Genomic DNA, 25,659 nt, shown 5'->3' with positions numbered 1-25,659 from the left:
GGCAAAGAGTCAATGTAGCCCGCGCTGTGCCATTGGCATTAGCAATCGTACATTTCACTCTCATACCCTTCCAAAACCATTCGCGAAAACTGTGATTTCCACAGGCCCAGCCCGCGCGCGTTTGTCGTTTTCAGAAAGCGACCGAAGCACACGCCGTGTACGCGAGAACGCTGAAAATGTCACCGGCCAATTAAAAGCCCGTTTCCACACATCGCATCCTTAGAAAACATACGCGCTTATCATTACCGCCTGCTATGAACGAGCCAGGTTCGACGATGTACAAATCACGGTGCGGAAGCCTGTTAGAAGCTCGCCGTCGGCACGCACGCAGCATCAACTGCAACGGATATGAAGGCCAGTGAATACAAAGTAGGTGCGCCGATGCAACAGGTGGATTCCTCGCACATCTCGACCCGATGTACTAAAAGTCAAAGCTACGGGCCGCCAGATCCAATCACAAGTGAGCGAGAAACCAAGTGCTATATTGCTCTGACCTATCAATGAGTATACGTCTAGGAGCACGACACACACGTCAGAGCGCGACACGAGGTTCCTAACGGGTTTGTGAATGTACCTGGCGGCCCTTACACCTTTGGCTAGAGTTGCTAAATCAGCTACGCTTCAGACAGACGTGAACTTCAGTCATCTTGGCATTTAAAAGCATGGTTGCCACTTATCTAAAGCTTTACCTGGAATTGCAGGAGACACTTTTCCGTTCTTCAGAAATGCTCAAGCGGACAGCGACGGAGGAAAAGGTCATCGCTTGAGTTTCCCGACACCGTACCCAAAGCTCGGAAAGATCGTATCCTAAGCACCAAAATATCGCCGCCCGCAAAATAATCGGAAAGGAGGAATGGAGTGCTCATACCCTGAGCGTATATAGCTTATTTCCTGACGCTGGCTTTGCCCTTTCCATCGTGTACGGTGAGACCAAGTATAGAAAGTATTGACTGGCTGGTCAAGCATGAGTCCGCGCAACTGCTGAGTGTGTGTTGACGATGAGCTTCCGCAGTTCTTTTGCAAGGTGGATTCTACGCCATCAAGCCTATAAATCTCAGCTGGCTCTCAGCATGCGCAGTGAACAGTGCACTTGTCCAGTCAATGTCATCGCTACTTTCAGCTTTCAAGGCGCCATGCTTTTCCCGGAAGTGTTGCGCGGCACGTGTCTCTACAATGTTCATAATGATGAATGGCGGTATAGTTTGCGAACAATGCCCATTTGGGCCGTCCGGCCGCGTGCTCACTTTATGATCCGCTCCATGGTAAGATAGATGGCCGTCTTCTCCCGGTACAGGCAGTTGTAGTTCTTCATGCGCATCACCACCTCATCGTCTGGTGGGCGGAAGTATGGGCTTTTAGTACACTGTACTCGCCGCGTATTTAGGCAGCTTTAGCAGAGCGTTACCGCTGGCTGCCGCGATCACGGCTTGGCGCACGATGAAGAGCTTATTTCGAAGTAACAGCGCGAGCTACCAGCAGCAATACCTCTCTATACAGGCCTACCGCAACGCTGTGCCAAAACTGCCTAGTGTCCGCAGCTTAGATGGCGCTGCAGTATAGGGGCTCATAATACTCAAAAGAAAACGCAGGGGTCTCAAATCTTGAAGCAACTAGGGCTACGAGCGATGCCCTAAAGACGTCTTGTGGAAGAGAGTGCTTCGGGTTTCAAACCTTAATTCTGAGCTCAGGAATCTGAAACGGAGACTTTATCTGACATATAAGACGTCTAAGTTGAAGTGAAGTTCTTACAAATTAATTTCCAGTCACATTGAGCTGAAATGTAATCTAGTTAGAAGCACAGCTACATTCTTCCAAATATGTTCCTGTACTCGGTGTCAGCTATTTTGTGCTACGTTGTCAAAGCTACAGCGTCGCTTGCGCAGTGCTCCAACTCTGTGAAAGCTAGTTGCGCGAGTGCACGCAAATGAGACGCAAGAGGAAGCCACGTGCTCTCACAAGGGTTGCAGCACTGTAAAAGCTATGCTAGTCTTGATAATGTAGCGCAAAAGAAGCGTTTTGCGTTACGTTTCCATAACTTTACTCTCGAATCTCAACATACTGATGAACGGATTGTTTTACGTATACTTAAAATGTGTAATAACGCAACTTTTTTTTTTTTTAGTGTGAAACGTTTATTGCTCACGCGCGCACCGCCGTCCCATGACGCGACTCACTGTAGGTGATCCTGCTGAAGTTGTCGTCGAAGAGCGTCACCTTGAGGCCGGCGCCCTTGACGCAGCAGATGCGGTCGTCGAGCAGGAAGTGCTGGTTTTTGCTCGTGGACGCCTGCACCTTGATGTTCTCCTCGTGCAGGTTCCGGTGCTCGAACTGCAGCTCGCGCTCGGCCACGGCCAGCGTGCAGGCCACCTGGCCGATGATGCTGATAGCCTGCGACGGCTTGATCTGCACGCAGGTCACGCAGAGTAGCGATCATCAGAGCTTGCGCTGAGCACGGCTCCCGCGTGTATACCCAACACCACAAGTAGAGGACCTCTTCACCGTCATTACAGTCCGATTGATCGAGGCCCGAGAGTGGGCACGAGTGCTGTGTCCGTGTTCGGCTGGGGTTCGTGTTAAATCAGAGCGTCGAAGGTCGGTTTCGGGCCCAATAGCCGAATTAGCGTGATCCGATTCTGCTGACGTTTCATGAGGGGAGAAAAGGTCGTGCGGAGGCTATGGTTATTTTACGTGGCCTGGTACAAAACCCTAGTGGGCATGTCTGAACTATCCCCGTTTAAAGCGGACGTGACTTTAGACAGGCATAGCTTGAACACAATTTTCAGTATCAATACAGATGAAAACCTATGGGTACATGTTTCTTCGCATACAATGAATGAATTCTTGTTTTTATTTATTTTGGACTGAATAGAAAGGGGGAAGATGGTGGTAACCGCAATCAGTCGCTTTGTTGTGCGCCCTAGTTTTTGAACTCTCAGAAAGATGACGGTGTTTTGTAAATGGTGAAGACTGCGATGCCTCGTTTCGCTTCCAAACCAGCCGTACGTTTTGTGGGAATCAACAAGTCAATAAGCATCATCTATGTTTTGCTAACAAGCTCTGTGAAAATAAGAGGTGTTACGCATAAGGTCTATTTTGACGTCGTTTGTTTTAGATTGTATGGATACCGTATAATAATCATTACCCTCCTCAATAAGTTTCTCATGCAAGCTGCGGACTACTAGGTATGCTGAAAGAGCAGCCTTTAACTTTAAACAAGTACATTGGTCTCACGTCCTTTTTCTTTGCTACCAGCGACTTTAGCAGAAATAAATCTTTTTTTTTTCCGCGTCAGATCTTGTGACAAGTGTTTTTAAATAGTATATTTGGTGCTCATATGCACTACGAAGTAAGAAAAAAACGTGGGATGCCATAGCTGCTCCGGCCGTAGCCGTAACGGCAGGTGTGTTTTGTGATGTGGCCCTGAACTGCATGTTCAACGCCCGGATAACAAGGGCGGATTTCGGGGCTCTGCCGAAAGTAAAAATAAGAAGGAAGATAGGAAAGTGCCAGGAAAAACTTGACAAGTCAATGCAAAGGAAATAACGCGGAAGAATCTGCACCAGACGGGTTTAAGGTTTGTAGTTGAGCAACCAAAGTTTCAGTTGCGATTTCAGAAAAAAACTTTTTTTTTGCACATAGAAGGAACAGTTTCTCCGTGATCGACAAATAGAGTTTTCACCGAGATTTTCTTGTCAGCTTTTACTAGATGTCTGTTGCATTTACTGAGTCAAATAAATTGTATTTTTCTAAAAGCGAGTTTATTTACAAATTTGTTCTGCTCGCAGAACGAGCATTGGATCAATATTAAAATTTTTGTTTTGAAAGAACTAAAACAATTTCTATTAGCTTGGTTTAGAAGAAAGCCCAGCCCACATTGTAGACGACGACTGAGAAAGGTTTCATTACGCTACTTAGGTTAGACACGTCTAAACGTTCCATAACTAGAATTAAAAAAAAGGTGATTTTATCTCAACTCGGGCACGAATTTCGAAACGAATTTTTAATTTTGTAAAAAAAAAAAAAAAAAATACGATGTTCTCGGGCAATTTCTATAATAAAAGAAGTCGAAAACGTTGAGTTTTTCGGATTTTTTGTTCTCAAGTTATGGACCGTTGAAGCGGCCAAGGTGAAAACTGACGTTTTTCCAGCTTATCGGAGGTGCCATATTTCACTCCATCCCTTTTCCCTACTTTTTACGCTACATCAATATAACTTTTTGGGAACGCCTTAGACATAGGCTTTTTTATGCTAATTAAGTGCCTAGGTCATAAGATCCTTAACGTTTTTTTCTAATTGTCAAATCTCCTCTCTGCGACGATATTTAACGAAGTTCAGCAAGCTGTGTTGTGTGACCTAATCAATATATTTCTATGATCTTTACATCACCGTAAAGCTCTAATTAAGCTTTCTTTTGAATATAATGCGAATATTTTGCGATAATAATGCGCGACATGTGGCTGAAAAACTAATATTTCGAAAAACTAGCAAGTTTGAAGTCGATTTTCTAAAAAAAAAAAAAAAAACACCTTTTATTTTTTATTTCTTATTCAGAGTTAGAGAATATAGTAGTATAACAGTAACTACCAACAGATATTGTAATATATTGTTTGTGTGGCCGCTATTAAGACTCTAATCTCGTGCTATGAGCGTTTTGAACGGGACTTCGCACAGGCGCTCTGTTGAGCAAACTTTTAGCCTATGTAAGGTTTTCTATTTATCGTTAGCAGTTATCTCAATATCCAACCATAAACATTAATGAAATTTGGAGTAGTGCACCTAAAAAAAAGTTTAGAAATCTGTGTCCACAAGTGCGGGCACCAGCGCTCACTTCCTCCTAATTCAGGGGAATGTTAATCGTTAGAGAATTATTCTGGGGCCTTTTGCTTTCGGCTTTGAGTTTGAAATACCGAACTTAATGTGTAATTGTTATATTTCCTTATGTCAAACAGATATTTAGTGCATATACATATGTACGATTTAGTATCTGACGCTTAGGAAGTACGGTTTATTTTGTGTACATACGGACTCTTTCGTAAGATAACGAGCACTTCGTAGCATGTAAGGCTTCAAATGTGTTAGTCACGCGGTTTCCTTTCTATTTCAGTGATTCATGCCGGGTTACTTAGACTTTTCCCTTTTGGCGTAAGTTTTTCCGGGAGCCTAGATGTTGCGTATCTTCTCCGTCTACATAGGGCGAAGTTCACGCACCTTGCAAATCACGTCAGTGCCAAGTAAATAAATATTGTTAGGATAAACCTTGTTACTTCACCGGCTTTTACGCTCAGATATTAACGTAAATACTAACGTTACATAGAAAGCCTTACATAGGTCAAAATTCTGCTCAGCTGAGCGTCTATGCGAAGCCCCGTTCAAAACGCTCATAACACGAGATTCGAGTCCTAATGGCAGCCATACAAACAATATATTACGATTTCTGTTGGTAGTTTCTGGCAGACTACTATATTACCTAACTGCGAATAAAGAAATGAAAGAAATAAAAGGGTTTCTTTTTTTTTTTTAGAACATCGACTTCAAACTTGCAAGTTTTTTCTAAATATTCGTTTTTTAGGCAAATGTTCCGCGTTATATGCAACGTGCTCCTGTCAGTCTTTTGTCCGGCTCAGTTTAGATATTTTTCATGCGAGTTTTCAGTCTTCTGACAACTATTCTTTGGTTGGTCGCAAGTGCGAATAATTTAATGTTTAGATTGCAGTTTTATTTTTTCAAATTCCAACCGCTGAGGGAAAAATTTCCAACCCCGGTGGCGCCTCCGCTGTTGTTATGACCACGTTTTTCTCCTCCTATTGACTGAGCTCTGAGCTTTCACTATACGACTCCCACGACAGTGTATACGTACGTATAGACGCACAACACAAAAGCAGCGGTAACAGGAATCTCAATTTCGGTCTTGATAATGGCCATATCAGCCGGATAACGCGCAGTCTTTTATGGATCGCCACGCGTTCCAGCAATGCACGTGGTCGCTGTCCTGTCCTACCCTTGCGTGCAGGATGCTCTCTCCACAGTAGTCGCTCTCCATCAGCATGTACCGCTGGATCTTGCTTCGCATGTCTGAAAACGCCGTTCACACACACGGCCCAAGAACAAAGAAACCGCCGTTAAAAACGTTTTTGCCGCATCCGAGATAAAACTTACTTTAGAGGTTGTTATGTTATCGCAACAAGGCTAGATGACTTCCACTTTGTTTTCTCTTAAGCTAGTATATAGCAACAAACTTCAGCGGGCCTTCCATATCACAATAATGAAGCCTCCCTGATTATGCGCAATAAATGACCACAGTAGCCGTTATTGATAGATTTCAATGGACAAGAGCCGGAAGTCATCTACTCCTACTGCTATGCAGCAGAACTCCCCCGTAATAATGTCGACCGTTTTATAAAGTATCGCTGTATTAAGACCAAGACTACATTAGCACCTCGAATGCGCATGCATTTGAGGTACATACCAGAGCATTTTCCGTACAAAATATGCTAAACCAACAAGCCATATACAAAAGGATTGCTCAGATGTCGGTCTCGTACTACAAACAATTTAATTTTGCTTCCCTATGTTTATAATATAGGCTATAGTGAAGACTTTTAAATAAAAGCGCGGTGCACCTCTCTGGTGCATTGATATAGGAAAAATATAAATATATACCTCTATTTATAGAGGTTCATATTTATAGACCTTTATAGACCTCTATTTATATTTTTCCTATATCAGTACACCAGAGAGGTATATCGCGCTTTTATTTAACTAGTTTGACGGACTGCCTTGTGTAGGGTGACCAAAGCATTGATCGTGTTGTATAGCTGCTCTGAAGTGTCCGTCAGACGTTTTGTTCGAAACGGGGACTTAAGCATTTTTTACCAATTATATTGCATTTCTCGGCGTTATCTGAGACTTCTGTTAAATTACACGGGTATTTACAATTGCCTTTTCTCGTTTTGAAATTTGAAAACTAGGCGTTGATGAAAAGCTTGCGGTTTTATATGGGATTTCATGGCGTTTCCTTTCTTAAACCATCAAGCATATGTCGATTTAGATATTTCGGGGCAATATTATACATTAATCCGGCGATGTAGAGTGTGGAACACAGTTTGCACGAACTCAATTAAAAGACACTTTATCCCGCTTTCCTCTCCTATGATATAAAAGACACCACTACCGAACCTATACGTGTAGGTATATGTACTTGTATGAATTAACAAATTAGGTAATACAATGGACTGTTCGATACCAACCCGAGAAAGCAAAATATTAAAAAAAATACTGCGATTGTCGTGTTGGCGATGCCTGATATAAAGTTACGTAATAAAACTACCCAAGACTGAATATTAAAAAATCGGGAAAAAAAAAAAAAAAACACTTTGAAAGTGGAAGAAAAACAGGACATGGAAAAAGAAACACCCTTTTTCTTCTTCTTCCACTTCTTCTTTTTCTTTAACTTTTAATGTTCTTTTAATTATTTTATCCCGAGCTCGGGTAGCTTTACGGCACGACTAGCTTTCATCAACTTGGCTGCGAACCTAATGCTATACACATATAGTGTGCTGGAACGAACGCGTCTCTGGCCCAGGTGCCGCTATAGGCCTCCTGCACTGAAGCTTTGAACAAACTGTAGCGCCCTCATTTTGGGTAGTACAAGCTCACCTGATTGAGCCTCGCACTACTAATGGAACGTTTGTTGATCTGTTTTTAATTCTGTGGGGTGCTGAAGAACGAAAAAACACCTTTGGACGCCAGAAATGGGCCTGACTACGTTGCAAGAGAATCGAAAGTGCCAAATTCATGACACCACCGCTAGGGCACGCGTCTCTTATGTCTGGGAGGTGACGTCAGAACACCTGTGTCGCGACGCTTTCATTTTGTTTTCATTTTCATGTCTACTTTGGAACGCGTGAAACGGCATCTCTTGGCTCACGCTCTTAGCGTCTCAGCTTTGACGGCGTTCGAATTTTTGTTGTTTCTTTGTATTTTCATCGCGATCTCGCGCTCCGCACCAGAGCAGGCACGCTTCTGCATGCGTGACAGTTTGAGACGCTAAACTTTGTACTACCCAAAACAAGTCCTAACAAGTACATTTTCGCAGCACCCCCTGGGCAACGCAGGAGGCCTATGCAATGCACTCGTATACTTGTTCATTGTAGAAGCACCGGCAAAGAAGACGAGGGAAGGCGGGCGTTGCATCCAAATCATGATCCAAATGATCGAAACCCTCGCCACTGCCTTACTTTTCGTTAACGCGCCGCAGCAGTACAGGCCCGCGGTATAGGCGTGTGTCACAACCGCTCTCAGTGTTTCATTATCTCCAGAACAGAAATCATAGCGTGGCACAGCTGCGACATCACGAGGCTGAAATCGAGGAGACTAAAATAGAGCCTCTGATCGAATTAAATACACCAGGTAGACAGTACGTTCCTAGCACCGTGAATAGCGGTTTCCCAGTGTAAAGCGGGAACACAAAATCGGTAGGGAAGAAAATGCAGATCACAGAGCTTCTCGGGGCAGTGACTAGATGGCGCAAACAACCGCCCGATTCCGAAGCGCTTAACCTTATTCATCCATCCATCCATCACTCACCGGGATGCGGATGGAAGGAGCGGGCGCGTGTGGCGGCAAACTCGTCGTAAGCCTTCACGAAGTTGTCCGGCATCTTGTCTTCGATGAAGAGGATTCTGCGGGGGCCAGTGAAGGGAACAAGACAGAACCAATTGAAACATTTTCAGCGTCTGGACTGGAGTCACCCACTTGACGGGGTTCCCAGAGTGTTGTCAAGTGTATACTTCGTGCGATCTGCCCGCTCGCCTCGGTGAATGAAATTCTCTCACGTGAGCATTTCGCGCTTTGCCTTCCAGATGTAGGAGGGAGTTGCATAATTCAATTCAAAAGACAGCACGTCGCCGTGGCATTTTTTTTTCTACGTATGGAGTGACGGGGCAACCCTGCAAAAAGCAGCAGCCTGCTTTTAAAAATGACCGCATCTCCACGTGGTGAATGATGTTGATTGGCGCGAAGCTCTGGTGGTGCTGATGATACTGATTTTGTTCCTAGGTAGTGTTGATGGTGCTGATTCTTTTTTTTATTGCTCATAGGTAGTGCTGAGTTCCGGGTTGCGTTTCGACTTCATTAGCCAGTGCATGCGAAGTTTAACGCGATTATATACGCATTTGATCGCAGCGCCCTCTCCTGTATGGACGTTGAGCGGCTAAACATACAACGTTTCATCCATGACAGAAACCCCAGCTCTTGAGTTACTACCACATCCCAGAGCCCCCCACTCGTCCCGCAGTCGTGTCCGAGTGGTTAAGGCGATGGACTAGAAATTCATTAGAGTCTCCCCGCACAGGTTTGAATCCTGTCGACTGTGCAACTATTTTTTTTTCTTTTTTTAAGAAGAAAGATGGGATGGCAGTCGATGTGAGCACGGACGCCGGACGGACAAGGCTAGACCCTAAGCCCCTAAGGAGCTTCGCCTTTAATAAAAGAGAACCGCATGGACCATATGGTTTTTCCACGGAGCGGTAGTAATTTACCAATCTAGGTGGTGAACTCATCTGCTTACGGGGGTATTAAAAATTACTCTTGCTATCTTAACAAAACCTTTCTAATGCGCAGAAGTATCCGTCTCTTTTTCTTACATCTAAATATTCTGAGAACTACCTCGCGCGATGTACCGCGCAAAGCTTGCTTTTTTCTTTTTTTTTTGAGGTGACAGCAAGTGAGAGATGACAGCCACCGTTTCCTGCCAGAAGTGTATATTCTGGACACGGCTAGCTATGACACGCGATCGGTGGTTGTTCCGAACGGCGGGGGTCTTACTCTTACAGTTGGTAACCACACGCCCACTTGGTCGACTGCTAGGAGCGAAGCAGACAGGTCAAGGCGATTGCCGATGTTATAGCCAGCCGTGTACATAATAGTGCGATCTTACATAATTGCGCTTCTCTCAATTTTGCTCCAGTACAAAAAAAAAAAAAAGATGGCGGCGCTAATTAGGACATGGCCATATTGCTGAAATAAAATTGCGGATGCAGATCACCGTTTTTAAAATGGTAATAGACCGATGTTATAGCCAGTTTCATTACTTCAGCGCTGCCGTCATGTATCGTGTGATCTGTAGCATATCTTCCTCTATACTCACAAAGCCTGGCATTTTGACGACGGAGCCAGAGAGTGCCCTTTCGCAGATTTGGAGCCACAGGATCTGGTGGCACAGAGCATTTCTCGGGGAACCTGAACGCCAGCGCACAGCGTTTGCAGCGGCGAAGACCCGAAACACGGTTTTCAAACCCGACGAGAAACGAAGCGGTAGCGCGAGGAACGCGAGGAACGTGCGAGCGGACATCCCATCTGTATCGCGTGATCTCTTTCTGCACGCGTGTGCAGAGCACGAGGCGGCACGGGCTGTCTCGTGCACTGGCGCCTGCCTCGTATTAACTACAGTTATGGCGGCGTCACGCATGCGTGGAACGCTTAATGAGAAAGGTCTATAGGAGGTATTCACTGGACGCCCTATTTGAGGGCGCTGTTTACAGCGCATGCTCAGAACTAACTCATATTAATAAGCTGCTAAGACCGGCCATCTTGATGGTGCGCAATGAACGTTGCAATACAACTGTGGAAGCTATCCATCAGCACGTGTTCAGCAGTCGCGCACACAGCAATGGCCGCCAGTTAGTACTTCCTATTAGTAATTGTTTCGATCGCGGTACTCTGGGAACCCTTTCAGGTGACTCCACGTGCCGCACGCGACGACGACGACGACCCACCTTCGAATCAGACGAAATCCGAAGCTCTTGTTGTGGATGCCCGAGTGCAGGTCGCTGAGTCTCCTGCATAGGGAGCAATTGATACGATGCCCTGTAGACATCCTGACACGCGTGTAGATGAATCAAGCAAGGCGTCATTGCAGAATGCTGGTAGTCGCTCCTATCGTTCTCTCCGCGAGCAAAACAAAGTAGGTGAAGCGAACTGTGTGCTGCAGAATGTATGCACCCAGCAGTATATAAAGCCTCCACAATTGCTGCAAGTGCGACGTCGATCCGAGTCTATGTTGCCGCCATACAGATACTCGGGAACATAAAAATACATGCAATAAAAACTACCATGCGTTAGATGACCAAAAGAAACAACTCATCACGTGGTGTGAAAGTAAAATGGTCGCGAATCTCGCGGTCGTGGTGGTAGTTTCGACGTTTCATCGCTAACGCGGAACTTTAGAAAATGTATAATGATTATAGGAAAAAAAATAAAAAAACGGACACAAGACAAAAATGTCTCCAACATAGCTGTCTTTTAGACGCTGTTGTCCTGTCCGGCCTTTTTTTCTTTTTTTTTTTTTTCTCCCCGTGGCCCCGTCACTTTAGTACGCACAACCAGCTCGCCTGCGTGATAAATATTATTTGAGAAATGTACTTGGGAGTTGAAACTCATGTAATGTACGTTCCCAAAGTGAACAATGCGAACAGGCTCTTGGAGCGGGCGACTGCTTACTTGCAGGTGAAGAGATTGGCGTACACCCTGGACGCCGAGTGGGTGTCGATGTAATACAGCTGCACCACGGTGTCGCATGTGGTGTACTGCTGCTGCTGCTGCTTGGAGCCCGTCGTCGCCAGGAAGGTCTCAGAGTCCGTGGTCTCGGTGATTTTCTTCAGCTTGCCCTCCTTGTGCCTGCAAGATGACATCGGTGCAATGGCCCTAAAACCACAGACATGCTTCATTCCCAACAAAATGTATTTCTGTTCGCTGCGGGAACCGTTTTTTGAGACGCGCATTTTCGCGTTCTTAAATTTACTCGATCCGACTCCGGAGTAAAGGTTTCGTACCGTGGCGTTCCAAAAGTTACTCGAGCTTACTCGATGACGTCAGAACTCGCGTTCCAGAAGCGGGTTGTTTACTCCGGAGTAATTACTCACGCTACCCTCCTCTATCGGGGGTAACGTCGGACCAAATCGAGTAAATACGTCACGTGATCTGTTCGTCGTCTGCTTTCTGCGCCGACAGCCGTCAAAGCTCGCTTGCTCCGTTGGTTTTGGTGGCGGACGTTCGAAATGACAAAGAATGAGGTGCCGCATGTGTGGTTATTGCGATTTGCTCTTTTCAACGCACGAATTGACTGCATTACATCCAGACCGTGCACTTTCTCTGGGAAGGTATACTTGTTATTATCAGAGTGCGAGCGTAAACAGGAGCTTCTCCACAATCTCGTCCTCGTCGTTGGAGGGAATGCCGTATTCTCACGTTCAAGGCTGAAATGTTTGAACGCACAAAATGATAAGGTAGTATTTTTGTTTTCTCTAGAGTGTGTGTAGTGAGAGAATAACGCTTGTAAAGCAGTGGAGGCTTCAAAGATTTTATTGTAATCATATTCGCGTCAAAGCGAATGTAAGTTTCATATCGTTTTTGAGAAACCACCCTCGCGCTGTACCATACACCGTGTGGAATCAATTTCTGCAAACCATAATCGATGCAAATTACGATGCGGGGAATATATGCGTTTAGGGCAATCGCGCTGATTAATAAAACACTTTTTGATGTCTAACTGTAAGGAGTAAGTAATTTTTATCTCAATATACAGCTCAAAAAGAAGGTGACTAAAAGGAGTTAGTGAATCCACCTCAGAAAACACCGCGTCGTCATTAATATTTCGTCTCTTCGAGTGCTTTCTTGATGACCAAAAGGACCGTCTGCTACTCTCCGCCATTGCTGCTGTGTTTTCTTTTTGTCGTAGACCAAGACAAAGCCAATCCGCATAGTATCCAGATAATTATCCCGGCCGTTCCAAAATCGAGTCGCAGATCGTTTACTCGCGATGTCACGTGGTATTACCCGCTGACGTAGGAGGCAGGTTACTCGGGTAAGATTTAGAACATAGCCAGGAAGTTATCCATAAGAGTAAAGGTTTAGCGGCACTCGAAAGCAGAACAGGTCGGCGCCCGAAAGAACAGAAATTTCAAGGATTGTAGCCTACGACCGAAAAAAGTCGGAAGCGTTTACTATTGGTTCTGGTGCAAACTATACACGATTAAACATGAAGGTAACTCTTAGACCTGACCGGAAGGTAGTAAAAACAATACGATAAACGGAAAGAAAATGGGGACAAGACAGCATCTGAATCCTTGAGACGATGTCTGTATCCAATTTAACTGTCTCCCTTACTGTTTTTGCTCTATTCGCCCCCCCCCCCCCCCCCCCCCCCCCCCTGTTTCAGGGTTTACCATCACGTTCAGTATACACCGGCTAGCCTGCACTTTCTAGTTAGCATTTTTTCCTGATATGCCATTCCTCCAACCGATGCATCAATTGTTTATAAAGAGGCGTTGCACCGTTCGTAGGCCGGTGGCGCCTCTCGTGGAGGTGGTACCAAAGGGGAAGGCGCGTGTATGACACATTTTTCGGGTCATCGACTCCGTGGAGTCAGTGACCCGTAAAATACGTCATACACGGTTCAAGTAAACCGGAAAGAAACTGGTAGGAAGGACTCGAAACGGAACCTCCAAGAATCACTAGAATGGTGGCCGGGATTTTAAACATCGGCTGTCAGTCTGAAGCTTCCAGGAAGTCCCTCTTTGAGTTCAACAAAAAGCGACAACCGGGTCTCTCTCTCTCTCTCTCTCTCTCTCGGATTTTCAGCCGAGGTTTCTGTCGCTTCCACTGCCTTATATAAAAAAGTATTCGTGTAGCGAGATCTTTCTATCTATAATTTTTGTTTCGAATCATGCAAAAGATTGACACCGATGGATCGTTAGTCGCGACTTCAACAAAAGTCTTGAAACAACAAGTTACTCCTGAGGAGTGCATAGCCCTTGCACAAGCTGCGACCTGTAGCGCAAGCAAATTGCTCGACACCTTTTCCGGCGCTTATTCCTCAGACCGGAAATGCCGAGTCACTATGGACGCATGCACGGCGTCTGGTATTCCCACTGATCTCTATGACAATTGCTGGATAGCGTTTGCCCGCTCCGCGAATGCGGTCACTGGCGGCCATCTTTAGGTAGAGTTATATCACCTCTAGCCACTGTAAGCTGCTGCAGCCGCTATCATTCATCCATGGCAGATAGCGTTTTGGCAGGTGGGTTGGCAGGCTGCGGTCAAAATAGCGTGGATGATATTGCGTGCTTGATTGAAATTGTCTGACGAAACATGTTTTTGAAACCCGGCGTGAACAGTAGTCCGGTTTTTGAGGACCTGGTAAAAGTTTCACGAAATCGCAGCACCGGGAGAAAAGCAGCACAGCACGTATCGAAAGTCGCATCGAAAGAAGCATCGAAAGCAGACGACGGTACGGAGTCTTCTTTTGATGCGAGCTGCGCTGCTTTCCCCCGGTGCTGCGCTTTCGTAGAACTTTTGCCGGGTCCTCAAAGATGAGGCTACCGTTCACGCCGGGTTTCAAGAATCTGCTTCGTCGAACAACTTCAATCAAGCACGAAATGTCAACCACGGTACAGTGTACTAGATCTACGGCTATCTTTATGGCAGCCTGCCGCCATTGCGCTGTCCGCCATATTACTATTATGGCTAGAGATGATATAACTCTACCTAAAGATGGCCGCCAGTGACCGCAATCCAGTCCATAGGAGGAGCTGGTCAAACGCGATCCAGCAAATAGACATAGAGATCCGTGGGTATTCCGCAGAAGGGAGCCACTGCCCGCGCTCAGAACACGTTCCTCAGCTCTGAAGACAGACCGCGGTGCGCAGAAGGCGATCGTTGGAATGGTTGCTGGGCAACAGTCGGAAACTTGAAACCGCAATAATTCTAATCATTGCTACTATACACAATGGCCGAAACTACGAATAAAAACGACAAGTTCCTTATAATTCCCTTGTGCTGCATGCTGGCAACTGCACCGCGTATTCCTCTTGTTGCTATCTGGAAGGAGCGATTTCTACTCCAGCCAGAAACCAGAGATCTCGTTGCGTGCGACATTGTCTATGACGTCGATCTCATTCACTCACTGCCGCTGGAGAGCCTGGCCGAATGTCATCTTCTCCTGCACGTCAGCCAGGGACACGAGCTTGGCGATGCAGTCATTGAAGCATTCTCGGCAACTGTGCGGGAACTGCACAGAGAAAGAGACGGTAGCACTTCCCACCTGAGTAACCCAACGGTGAAGGTAAAAAAAAAAAAAAAGTGATGAATGTAATTGTAGCTTTTTCAAAAGGAACGACATAGAGGCTCTCCAGAAGTGCCAACCGACATTTTAAAGCGAGGCTTATTGTTTAACATTAAGTGAAAAGCGTGTCGGTAATATTGACTGGCAACAGAAAGAATCAAAGAAACTCGGCACGAGGGTTTCGTCGTCCCTCGTCCCAAGTTTGTTTTATTCTTTGTTGCCAGCTTATTGCTTCTTCAGGGTTTTTGTTACCAGGGTCAAATTTGTCAGAAAGAACTTGAAAAGAAACCGGAAATCTCCCAGTGGCAGACGACAGCTAAGAGACGACATTTTATGCGCCTCGGATAAGTCTCATATAGAAACGTCGGCCAGTTGCGCCACTCTGGGGGATTCCAGAAAGATGCTTTTTCTGCTAAGGAACTCGACTTTTTCAGGGCCCTGAAGACGCTGCATCTTAACCAAATGACGGCTTCCACTCTAAAAATTCCTAAAGATTTTTTTTTTTTAACTTAGCAACATACTCACAGCGTTTGAAAGGTCACTGCAGATCGGTGGCAGTGTTTTTCACTCTCAATCAAACAAGCAATACATGAACATAATGCGCCCGAGGGTGGGGCGGACGACGTTGATATTACGAATGCGTCACCTCCTTATCAATAGAGACAAAACAATTTTTATAGTACAACGGTTCATGTGAAGCGCGTACGCGGCGACGAGGTTTGGATGACGACTGGAGAAATGTCAGCAACTCTGGAGGAGTCGTCTCGTCCTCTTCCAGACGGAAACCCTGCAAGGACGGCCGAAAAAGAAAAATTACACACCGTGTTTTGGAAGAGTACTTGACAACTGAGTGTTACATGCAGCAACAGTCATTCGTCACCTCCTTGTATCTGTTTGGATTTACATCTGCTCGGCATTCAACCCACCAGCTCTGACTGACGTGGGAAGGTAGTCACTGACACGGTGAAAACGGCAAAGAAGAGTTTCCGTTGTCCTTCCTCCAGCGCGAGCTTCTTCTACCTTCGGTAGCGCTTCGGCGTCTCGTCAGCTTCGATCGTGTACGCGAAACAGGAAGGCAACGAGCGCTTGCTGGAGGCCGGTCGTACGCCACACCGTTTTCGTCCTGCCAGTTACTATAGCGCTACCAGTAAGCATCGGACTAGACTTCATCTCACAAGTTTTGTGCACTCGAAGGCATATCACTTGATTGGACAACAGAAGAAATGCGAGCTAAGAATGATTTTCCACCTCACTTTAGTTGTTGTTTTTTTCTTTGCTTGCAGAAGGTTTAACCTTCTATTGAGCCATTGAAGTTCTTTTATTATTTATAACTTCTGATTGAGACAAATACCTTTTGACAATTTCATTCAACAAATCCTTCAACTAGCTTAAATTTTTATGGCAAAGTACAGTCCTCGGGGTGGAGAATAAGAACCAACATGATTTAAATCAAACTTTTCCCGCACAAAATAATCCCCAGATATATAGATATGTTTTTACTTGAGTTTGTCATTTGATGCTTTCTACATGCATTTCTTTCGTATTTAAATCAAATGAACATCAAACGAGAAATATTAGGCTGAATACGTGCAGTGCTCTTCTAAGCAAATCGGAGCGTTGAGCCTTCGTTCTATCCTCCGCTTCATTCGTCAGTTACGCAATATCCTACTGGAAGCAAATCAAAACACGCAACCAAAAACGAAAACAAGAAAAGTGATGTCATTGTGCATGCAAATCAGAATGCGAAAGAAAAAGCAATAAAGATTTTTCACTAACTAATTAATCATGCTGCTTTAGTTCTAGTATAATGGGGTTCAGTAAACAAATCTGTTAATTAAACTGTACTTTTAATTTCTTTTAGTTTACAGTGATTTTTGTTTGGCATTGTTTTCAGTGATCAGACGGGTTGATCAATCAACGTGCTATGTTAAAAATATATATAGTAGAATAACCTTTTATAGCTACGATTTAAATCAAGTTAATCAAATACATCTGACTTAAATAAAGAAAACTGATTTATTTTATTAAAAAAAAAAAAAAGAAAAACACGATATGGTCGGACGTGCTGTAAAGAGCAGAATATTATCTTTTGCGATTTACTCAAACGGTTGTATTCACAGCCTGGCCCTCACGGACCTTGGGTGGCGTTGGCATGTTCGTTGCAGCAACTTGGCAGGGATGAAACATGCATCGCTGATCGTTAGATGAATGAATTTCCATATTATGTTTCAACATAAAGTCTGTAAAAGAAGCTCTGCCTTCAGCACGCACTCGTTGCTTTTCGTAATGCATTCTCCGCGCGTGTGCCGGATTGTTATGAAAGGTAAAAAATTTGCCCTGGAGGTCGAGCTTCTACTGCAGAGTCTCAATGCCGCTACGTGCGACGTCACGATGTGTTTCATAGTCACTCTTCGGACCATTCGATATGGTAGCAACATAAGTTTCTACTTATGCGGCCCATAAATCATAATGTTATCATCGCTTGATATATGGAATCGTTATATCTTAATCACCAAATCCAACAAAGTCAGCAGTAGATGGACGAGCAGTGAGAGTCTTTGTACTTCACAGCGCATAAACGTCTCACACTAGCCCAAGCTGCGGTGTTAACAGTAAGAGTCGACTCGCACTTGGCAGACATTGAGCCAACTTTGATCGCAGACACGACAAAAGAAAGAAAACAAAAAGGGAAACATAATTTGTTGGTATTCTTCTGCGTCCTCCGATCGGGACGAAATAAACGTTTTTCTCAACCTGCGCTAGGTAGCAAATAACTCATTTTCTTTTTTAACAGTACACGTCGTTTTGCTAGGAGACTGTTACTGCCTCAATGTTGTTTGATCAGGTACTTTGAAGAGACTTATTCAAGATGGGCCAAGAATAAAAAAAAAAAAAAGTGTCCTGCCCCGCATTTTTTTTAGTATCATAACTCGACAAGAGTTTAGATCATAGCAGCTAAGAGCCACTTGATTTCATAGCTGACCGCGATCCAAACTTTAAATAAAAGCCAGCTTGTTCTGGGACCCCCGATTTAAGGGTCAACGTGCTGGACATACCTTCAGCTGGAGCGAGGCCTTTCGCAGCCTGGATTTTGTCTCATCCAGGGCGAATTTCTTGCTGTTCAACGTGGAGTGTCCGCACGACGTGGACGTCTTGAGCTGCGTCGGGTGGCGACATTAAAAAACACCTCCTAAGGGTTCCATCGAGCTTGTGGAAGTAGGCTATACTGAACAAGACACAAACAGGGCAACACAGAGATACCAGGGTTTCACAGTTGAGACCTTGGTGTGTGTGTGCGTGTTGTCCCGTTTGTGTCCTCAGTCTCGGGATTCTGTTCAGCATGATTTAAGGTACTATGATGTTTAAGGTATCGGTGCAACCGGTTGGTGCGGCCTGGAACGTTTCCCCGGCTGGTGCGTTGACGGCGTGCAGATTATGTCCCCTCGACTTTATACATTAGCTAGTGACGTCAGAAGCCCGAAGAAGAGGCTCATCGCCGCTATCCTGGCGGTAGAACAACATCATGGATGAGCACGGCAGGCGCATTTTCTCTCGCTCCGCAGCAGAGGAACCTGCAGGTTCCAACAGCCGGGTGTCGGGACGCCGCGACGCCAGTGGCGTCCGAACCCTGCCGTCGTCATTCGCAGGGCGCCTCTACAACCAATCCACATCCCGTGCTATTATCCGGTGGCTTCTGTGATATATATTGTCGCCGTTACATCAGTCGATGGACGCGTGTCCAGTTTACAACAGTGCCACCCATCCTATTGCGGCTTAAGAAAAGCGGAACTTAAGCTTCTCTCGAAAAGCCCTCTACTCTTTCCATTTTAGCAGAGCGAACACTGGAGAGGAGGCCTACCAGAACTACCTGTCACGACGAGAGGACAGCTGCGTGGGAGGGGTTTTCCTGATATTCTAAACCTGCAACAAATCTAGAGTAACTGTACATGCGCCATATTGGGTAACTCTATAGTATACATACCATCGAATTGGGCGGCGGCCAGTGCGACGGACCAGCCGAACGCGGCAATACGTCGGCCAGCGTGCGGTTCTGGATGTGAACGTTAATCTCGTCCGTCTGCAAGAGCGAGCGGCCGACAACATTTTGGGCCAATTAAGGCCGATGGCCTTTAAGGCAGCCAGCAACAGCGGACGTCTCGAACGCACCTCGATGTCGGACTTCATGTCCTCGCAGGGGTGCTTCATTTCGCTCATGACGCTCTAAGCCGGTGCCCCCGTGAAACTTGGAAGAGTTGCCGCTGCCCAGCCGCTTACGCGCGTCGGTGTCGAGTGCTCGGGTCGGTGCTCTCTCTGTCGCAGAAATTTACGCCCAGCTTTTCTTGTTGTTCCTCTTGACTCGAGTTGAGCTCCGGAAACAAATATCTTCGTCCTTTTTGTCGTCTCTTGTCTTCCGGGTGGTTTTTATACTAGCAGACAACTTTATGTGGCTATGCAGCGAAATCGACGGTACCAAGTGGCTAGAACAAAAAGCTGTGGAGGCAGGCTCGCCCGCCAGCCTTCTCGAGTAAATCAGATATTCGCTGCGCCTGGCGGTCCCAAGAGAAAAGCCGTGAAAGTAGGTTCGAGAACAAGTGATAAAAATTGCACGCGTTGAGCGTTCATCAAAGCTGTGCACGCGCACTCTTTACTTCTGAAATACCACAGAAAGTTGTCCTCGAATATAAATAGTGTGCGCTCAAAGTAACTCAAAGGGCGCTGACTTTCGGGAGTGGATGAGTCGGGATAAACGAGTGGTGTTGGTCGACTCGGCTGCATGACGGCCATATCAGCAGTTGGCTTCTGCGGTGATTCCATTTTACCACCCCAAGTTTATGTCTCGAACTTAAAGGGGCGGCAAAAAAACCCAATGACAAGAAGAGACGTAAACTCTGGCGCACTCGCAACTAACATTTATAATGTTAGTTGCAAGTGCGCCAGTGTCTACGTCTCTTTGTCCTTGTCTTTTTTCGCCGCCTGTCTACGTTCCTAAAGTTCCCCCATTCAAGATGGCGACTGCCACGTAGAAGAGCTCAAGGTTACAGCGCATAGCATGTGACAGAACAGGCACAGAAAATCGATGGACGCAGCGAAGTTGCGCTTTTGGCGCTGGTTTATTGGACCAAGCAACTCGCGTCGGCTGCGCTCTGACTCACAATGAAACGAAGTATCCGCAACTTCTAGGTCATAGAGTTAATATAATCTTCTAGAGCAGGGATCAGCAAGCTACGGCCCGCGGACAATATTATACGACCCGACGCACTATACAATAGATGCCTCCTCCCTCCCCCCCCCCCCCCCCCCCCCAATGCAGTATAAAGAAGGGGGGGGGGGCAATTATAATTATTTATAAATAACTATAAATGCCTCGTCCCCCCTCCTCCCCTTCGCCTCGAACACACACTATAGGACAATAGATATGTTTGGCTATAATCCCAACATAATCAGGTGTAGTAACTCCGTTCAAGTGCTAAGGGATTTGCCAGAAAGAGTTCGCTGATCAGCTGATCCCCTAACAAACAATAAGATGAAGAATGCATTTGAAGAGAACGGCTTCAAAATTTTCCCATTGCCTCCCTCAAATAAAGTTTTCAAATTTACGACATCTCGCAGCGGCCTCGATCGAAGTGTTCGCTACAGCTCGTTATCTGCGAGCATACTTTTTCAAGTTGAAGACCGTGCGGTGAAACGTGTACCTTGCGAATGCCAGATTTGTACCTATAAAATATTTTACGACCCTCAATGTTCGCAAGCAATATTGAGCACCCATATTCTTACTAAGAGGGGGCTCCAGTAATTGTACGTTACCTGGCTGATTCAAGCGAATATATTTGCATATCACTTTGAGTAAGTAACAGTTTGTGTTTATATCTTGTTTTTATGGATTGCTGACTGCCTGCCTGCCCGGTCTACTCCTCTTCCTCAATCTCCATTTCTCCGTCCGGCAATTTATCCTGTTTTAGCTAAAAGGTTGCCGACCCTTGATCTAAAGGGAAAGATCTATGCATTGCGGCCGCTTCGAAACGGTGTTGCATAAATGCAGGCATTGGTGGTCCGGATGGGCCCAGTTGACTGGCGACGCTTTAATATGACAACAAACGCCGGAAAACCTCACTTGTAAGGTGTGTACCTATTGGTTTTCTGTAGTTTTATCTTGGACTTACCTAACAGAAAACACAGGCGACGTGCATTCTATAAAAATAAATAAAGTTAGCAGGCGCTCGAACAACTTCAACTCGTCGCGGTGAAAGAAACACGCCCAGCCTATCGTCTGCTTTCTTTTTTTTTTTTTTACATTTCTTTCACTCTCTTTTTCGGTACCACCGACGTCAGTGTTCAGAATTTTCCACCTTCTGCTCCCGTCTTTACCTCTCTGTTCAAGGTAGGCGACGCCACCCAGCGGTAAAGACGTGACTGTAAGAGATCGGGCACTCGCTTCTGTTCAGATGTGCACACGTAAACGACCGCGGTCATGCGGCAAAATTGTAAAACAGAACAACGTCGATCAAGTGCACGAGGGTGGGGTTGCGAACAGGAGACTCTATACTCCGTTTCACCTTATGTTGTATCGCAGCGAAGGCTAGAAGCGCGAGCTCATAGCGTTGGCAGCTGCCCTTGGTGCACGAGAGCTTGTGCCGCCGAGATATATCCTAGAGCAAGGAGCTCGCGCTTGTAGCCTTTCCTGCGGTACGACACAAGGTGAAGCAGAGTATAGAACCGCTAACGCCACTCCTGCAATCTTGGTGCCTCAAATGACTGTTGCCAGTCGTCTGAAGCCTCATCTGAAATCACGGGAAACTCACTTCGGCCCTCGAGAAACGTTAAAACACTTTACGACAGAGCAGAACGATACTATACTTGAGTTTCCTGACGCTTTACCTGAACCTCAGGAAGTCGCACTTTCAAGCCATAACTATCGCTAAGCACCTACACTTCATTAAGTACCAAAATGGCGGCGCCTACAAGATAATCGAGGAATGAACGGAGTGCCGGTGATCTAATCGTAACATATTTGGTGGCTCTTGAAGATTTTACGCAAGGGTTTCTGAAAATTTTACATCTTTAGTAACCCTTATCATGCCTCGAATGGCAACTGGAAGACCCCTCCAAGTTTCGGCATCGATGCAATGCAGCAGTGAGGAGGCCTGCAGGCTTTGCAAACAATGACGTGTTTTTGGCCCATAGTTATATATCGGTGAGTGGCCTCAGATCAGTTACAATGGTGCTTTGACTGGAAGATTAGAGCCAGGGGCGGTCGAGGAGATTTAGGAGATTGTAATTCCCTCGAGGGTGTCTCGGGAAATTCTTCTAGGAATCCCGAGAAACCTTTGAGAATATCCTGACAAACTCTCGAAGGTATCCGGGAGAACTCTTGAGAGAACCCCGGAGAGCCCACGAGTGTATCCCGACGAACCCTCGAAGGTATCTCGAGGAACCCCTTGATTTCCTAGAAATTCAGTTTGGGAATCTATGCTCAAGGGCGGAGGTCTTTAAACCGCGACCCGCGAGCCACAGCGGGCGGAGGTCTTCTGACCGGCCCGTGGCAGGCCGTGGTCATTCCAATGAAGCCCGACACGCGGTTCACTTCCAGCAGGCCCGCTGCTACCGGCGTAAAAATAAGCGCGCGTACAGAAACAGCGCCGCAACGCGCGTCGACCACGTAAACTAAGACACCAGAAAGAAAAAAAAGAAAAAGAGGAAATTGCCTATCGTATGCGTGTCCTCTCGTCATATTATTCGCTGGACATTGCCCTCACCAGTATCATCATTCTCAGTCCCCCGTTTCATCTCTGTAACTTCGTATGTTTGTTTAGTGTCCTGTGTCGTATCTATACTCCGTTTCACCTTATGTTGTACCGCAGCGAAGGCTAGAAGCGCGAGCTCATAGCGTTGGCAGCTGCCCTTGGTGCACGAGAGCTTGTGCTGCCAAGATGTGCCCTAGAGCAAGAAGCTCGCGCTTGTAGCCTTCGCTGCGGTACAACACAAGGTGAAACAGAGTATAGACGCTTTACACACGCGCCAAATTACAGCCGCCATAGCTGACCTTCTCTTGTCTCACCGAGATGCCGAGCAACTGAAACGGTAGTTGACGATCCTGTACAGAGGCCGATGCTTTAGAAAAGGACACAGTTGAATCTAATATGGCAATAACCTGGCCTGCTATGGTAATGATGAAGTGAAATAAACGTAATAAGAGGAAACAAAAACTGAAGGTCAGTTATGGCGGCGTCCTTGCACAGCTGCTGCAAAGCGTCTATAGTGCATGTTGTCACTTTTCAGTAATTAGTCTTCTGCCCTGCTGGAACATGAGAACGTTTCTATGTGCTTTGATTTATGCCTGGTGAGGTTTCTGGGTCCCCATATTGTGTAATAGTTTTTAGCTAATACTACATTTAAAAATAAAGTTGTTGTATTCATCTGCCGTACCATTCTTTGTGTAATTTTTACTCTAAATTTCAATTTTGTATTTAATAATTGCCTATTTAGAACTATTTATTTAGTTTTGTCTTGTTCTTTATTTTCCGGCCCCCGAGACAACGACAGGTCCGGCCCCTTGGCGAAAATGTTCGGAGACCCCTGCTGTAGGGGAAGGGTTTGTAAATCGAAAGATCGCCCAGAAAGCGAGTCGTGAACTCACCGTTGTGGTCACTGGGTGTTCCAGAGCGGCGTCCGGAGGCACGAGCGAACATGCCACGCTGCCGGGCGTCCCCACACAGTCCACGCAGGCCATTCCGCCTCCAGGAATCACACGCTGCGCGGTGTCAGCGATACGGAGCCTGCGATGACGACACGTACCCGTGTGCTTGTTTGCATCGAGGACGACTGTATCTGGCCACTGCGCGACACGTTCAGACGAGTCACTAAAGCTGTCGATATTGCCCAATCTATTCCACCATACTCCGATGTCTCCAAGTGTTGTTTTGGTTTGCATTTGCTTCAGCAGAAGTTGTAGAACTGCTTCATATTTTTTCCGCACTTGCGCTTTTGATGGTCGAATTTTGGGCGGCTCCGATGTCGGTTCCGATACGAAAAACAACCGGCGCAGGCAGAGCTGCAACTGTCAACTGTGCACGCGCGCACACCGGCGTCACAAGGGCGTGGGGGGGTTTGCGCCGGGCCTTGGGTGCCGCTGACCCTAGTGACGCCCCTGCGCCCGCATTCCACCGCGCCGCGGCGCAACACCTCCTAGATAACAAAGACGTAGTGCTGAATAAGATGGCGTCACCTGAGAAGGACGACGCTGAGCACAGATTGGTCACGACGACTACGTCAACGTTCGGCTCAAAGTTCAGACTTGACTCGAAGCCGAGCGCTGACGCGGCACCCGGTGGTGTCTTTCAGTTTGTCAGCTACAGGGAGAGAGGAAGATGGAGGGGGAGAGGTTGACACATGCTGACGTCAGCGCTTCGGAACAGTAGGAGCGTCGTACGCGTCACCCTCTGTCCCTGTAGCTGACACACGAAAAACACCGCCGGCCCCGGGTTTTCGTGAAAACGAGTTCTAATGCTAACGCATTAAAAGACACAATAATATGATAGTAATATAATATACAATAAAGGCTGTTTATAACGCATAAAACGTGCATGTAAAGAAAAATCTAAAATCGGGACCAGTTTCCGAATTAATGGTAAAAATAGGGGTTGTGGGGATATTTAGACAGCGTGTAGTGGGTCAGCCATTTCAAAGTTGTGACGAGTCACTCGCTGCAGATGACAAATTTAGCCAGTGCGGTACAACCGCTAGCCTGGGGTCTTCAACGTGCACCACGCAGTATAGTGATACACGACCGCACGCCGGTACGATGCTCATCCAGATTGAAACGGGCAGGGGTGGGGATTGAACCCAGGATCTCTGGGTTCTGCAGCGCGAGCTGCAGGGGATCGGTGACCGAGTGGGCTAGCGCAAAGGAATTGTCTCATATCATTATGCATTAAATATGCCTCTGGCAACTCGTTCCACCTAATAATTGTTTAAAATATATTGCTTTTAATAATTTGTACGACATATTTCTTTTCTATTCCTCGACTGGTCTATGTGCGACTTGAGACGTAGTTGGGTATTTTTAAGTACTTAGTTTTTTTCAATCCCAATGAAGTCATTGAAAACTGCTCACAAAAACCTTTAGGATAAACCGTCCCATCCAATTAAACGTTTTATCACTGTTACAATTGCATTTGTACTATAATTTCTCCATACAGATCTTGCTGCAAGGTTTTGTATATATATATATATATATATATATATATATATATATATATATATATATATATATATATATATATATATATATATATATATATATATATATATATATATATATATTTTTTTTTTTTTTTTTTACCTCTTTGTACAAGGCACATTTGATGCGGATTCCGCGGTACACACGCATATTCAATTTTAGGTCTCACCAAAAACCAACAAACAGTTTCTTTTTGTTTTTTCTGGAGCCCTACGTAACTTTCGAAGTAGGAAGTTTAAAGTTCGGCTATATTTTCATTTCATAATTTGAGTGACATGAAGACTTGCAACTACATGTGCTT

At 45.8% G+C, this 25,659-nt stretch overlaps 1 protein-coding gene across 1 annotated transcript; it reads right to left on the bottom strand.

Moving 5' to 3' along the window:
• Window positions 1-1,244: 1,244 nt before the first annotated feature.
• LOC8037699 (serine/threonine-protein kinase haspin homolog) lies at window positions 1,245-23,994 on the bottom strand (the record flags this gene model as incomplete). Its single annotated transcript, XM_040219118.3, is given in 8 exon segments — window positions 1,245-1,332; window positions 2,175-2,403; window positions 5,999-6,072; window positions 8,587-8,681; window positions 10,776-10,838; window positions 11,500-11,676; window positions 14,964-15,067; window positions 23,757-23,994. Coding segments are annotated over 8 exon segments (923 nt in total), but the record flags the coding sequence as incomplete, so codon positions are not given.
• Between the last annotated feature and the right edge of the window lie 1,665 nt (window positions 23,995-25,659).

Source organism: Ixodes scapularis, unplaced genomic scaffold (genome assembly GCF_016920785.2).
Source record: "Ixodes scapularis isolate PalLabHiFi unplaced genomic scaffold, ASM1692078v2 PGA_scaffold1__304_contigs__length_218370807, whole genome shotgun sequence".
NCBI lineage: Eukaryota > Metazoa > Arthropoda > Arachnida > Ixodida > Ixodidae > Ixodes > Ixodes scapularis.
The sequence above is the reverse complement of the archived record's forward strand: the minus strand, read 5'-3'. Positions and strand labels throughout refer to the sequence as shown.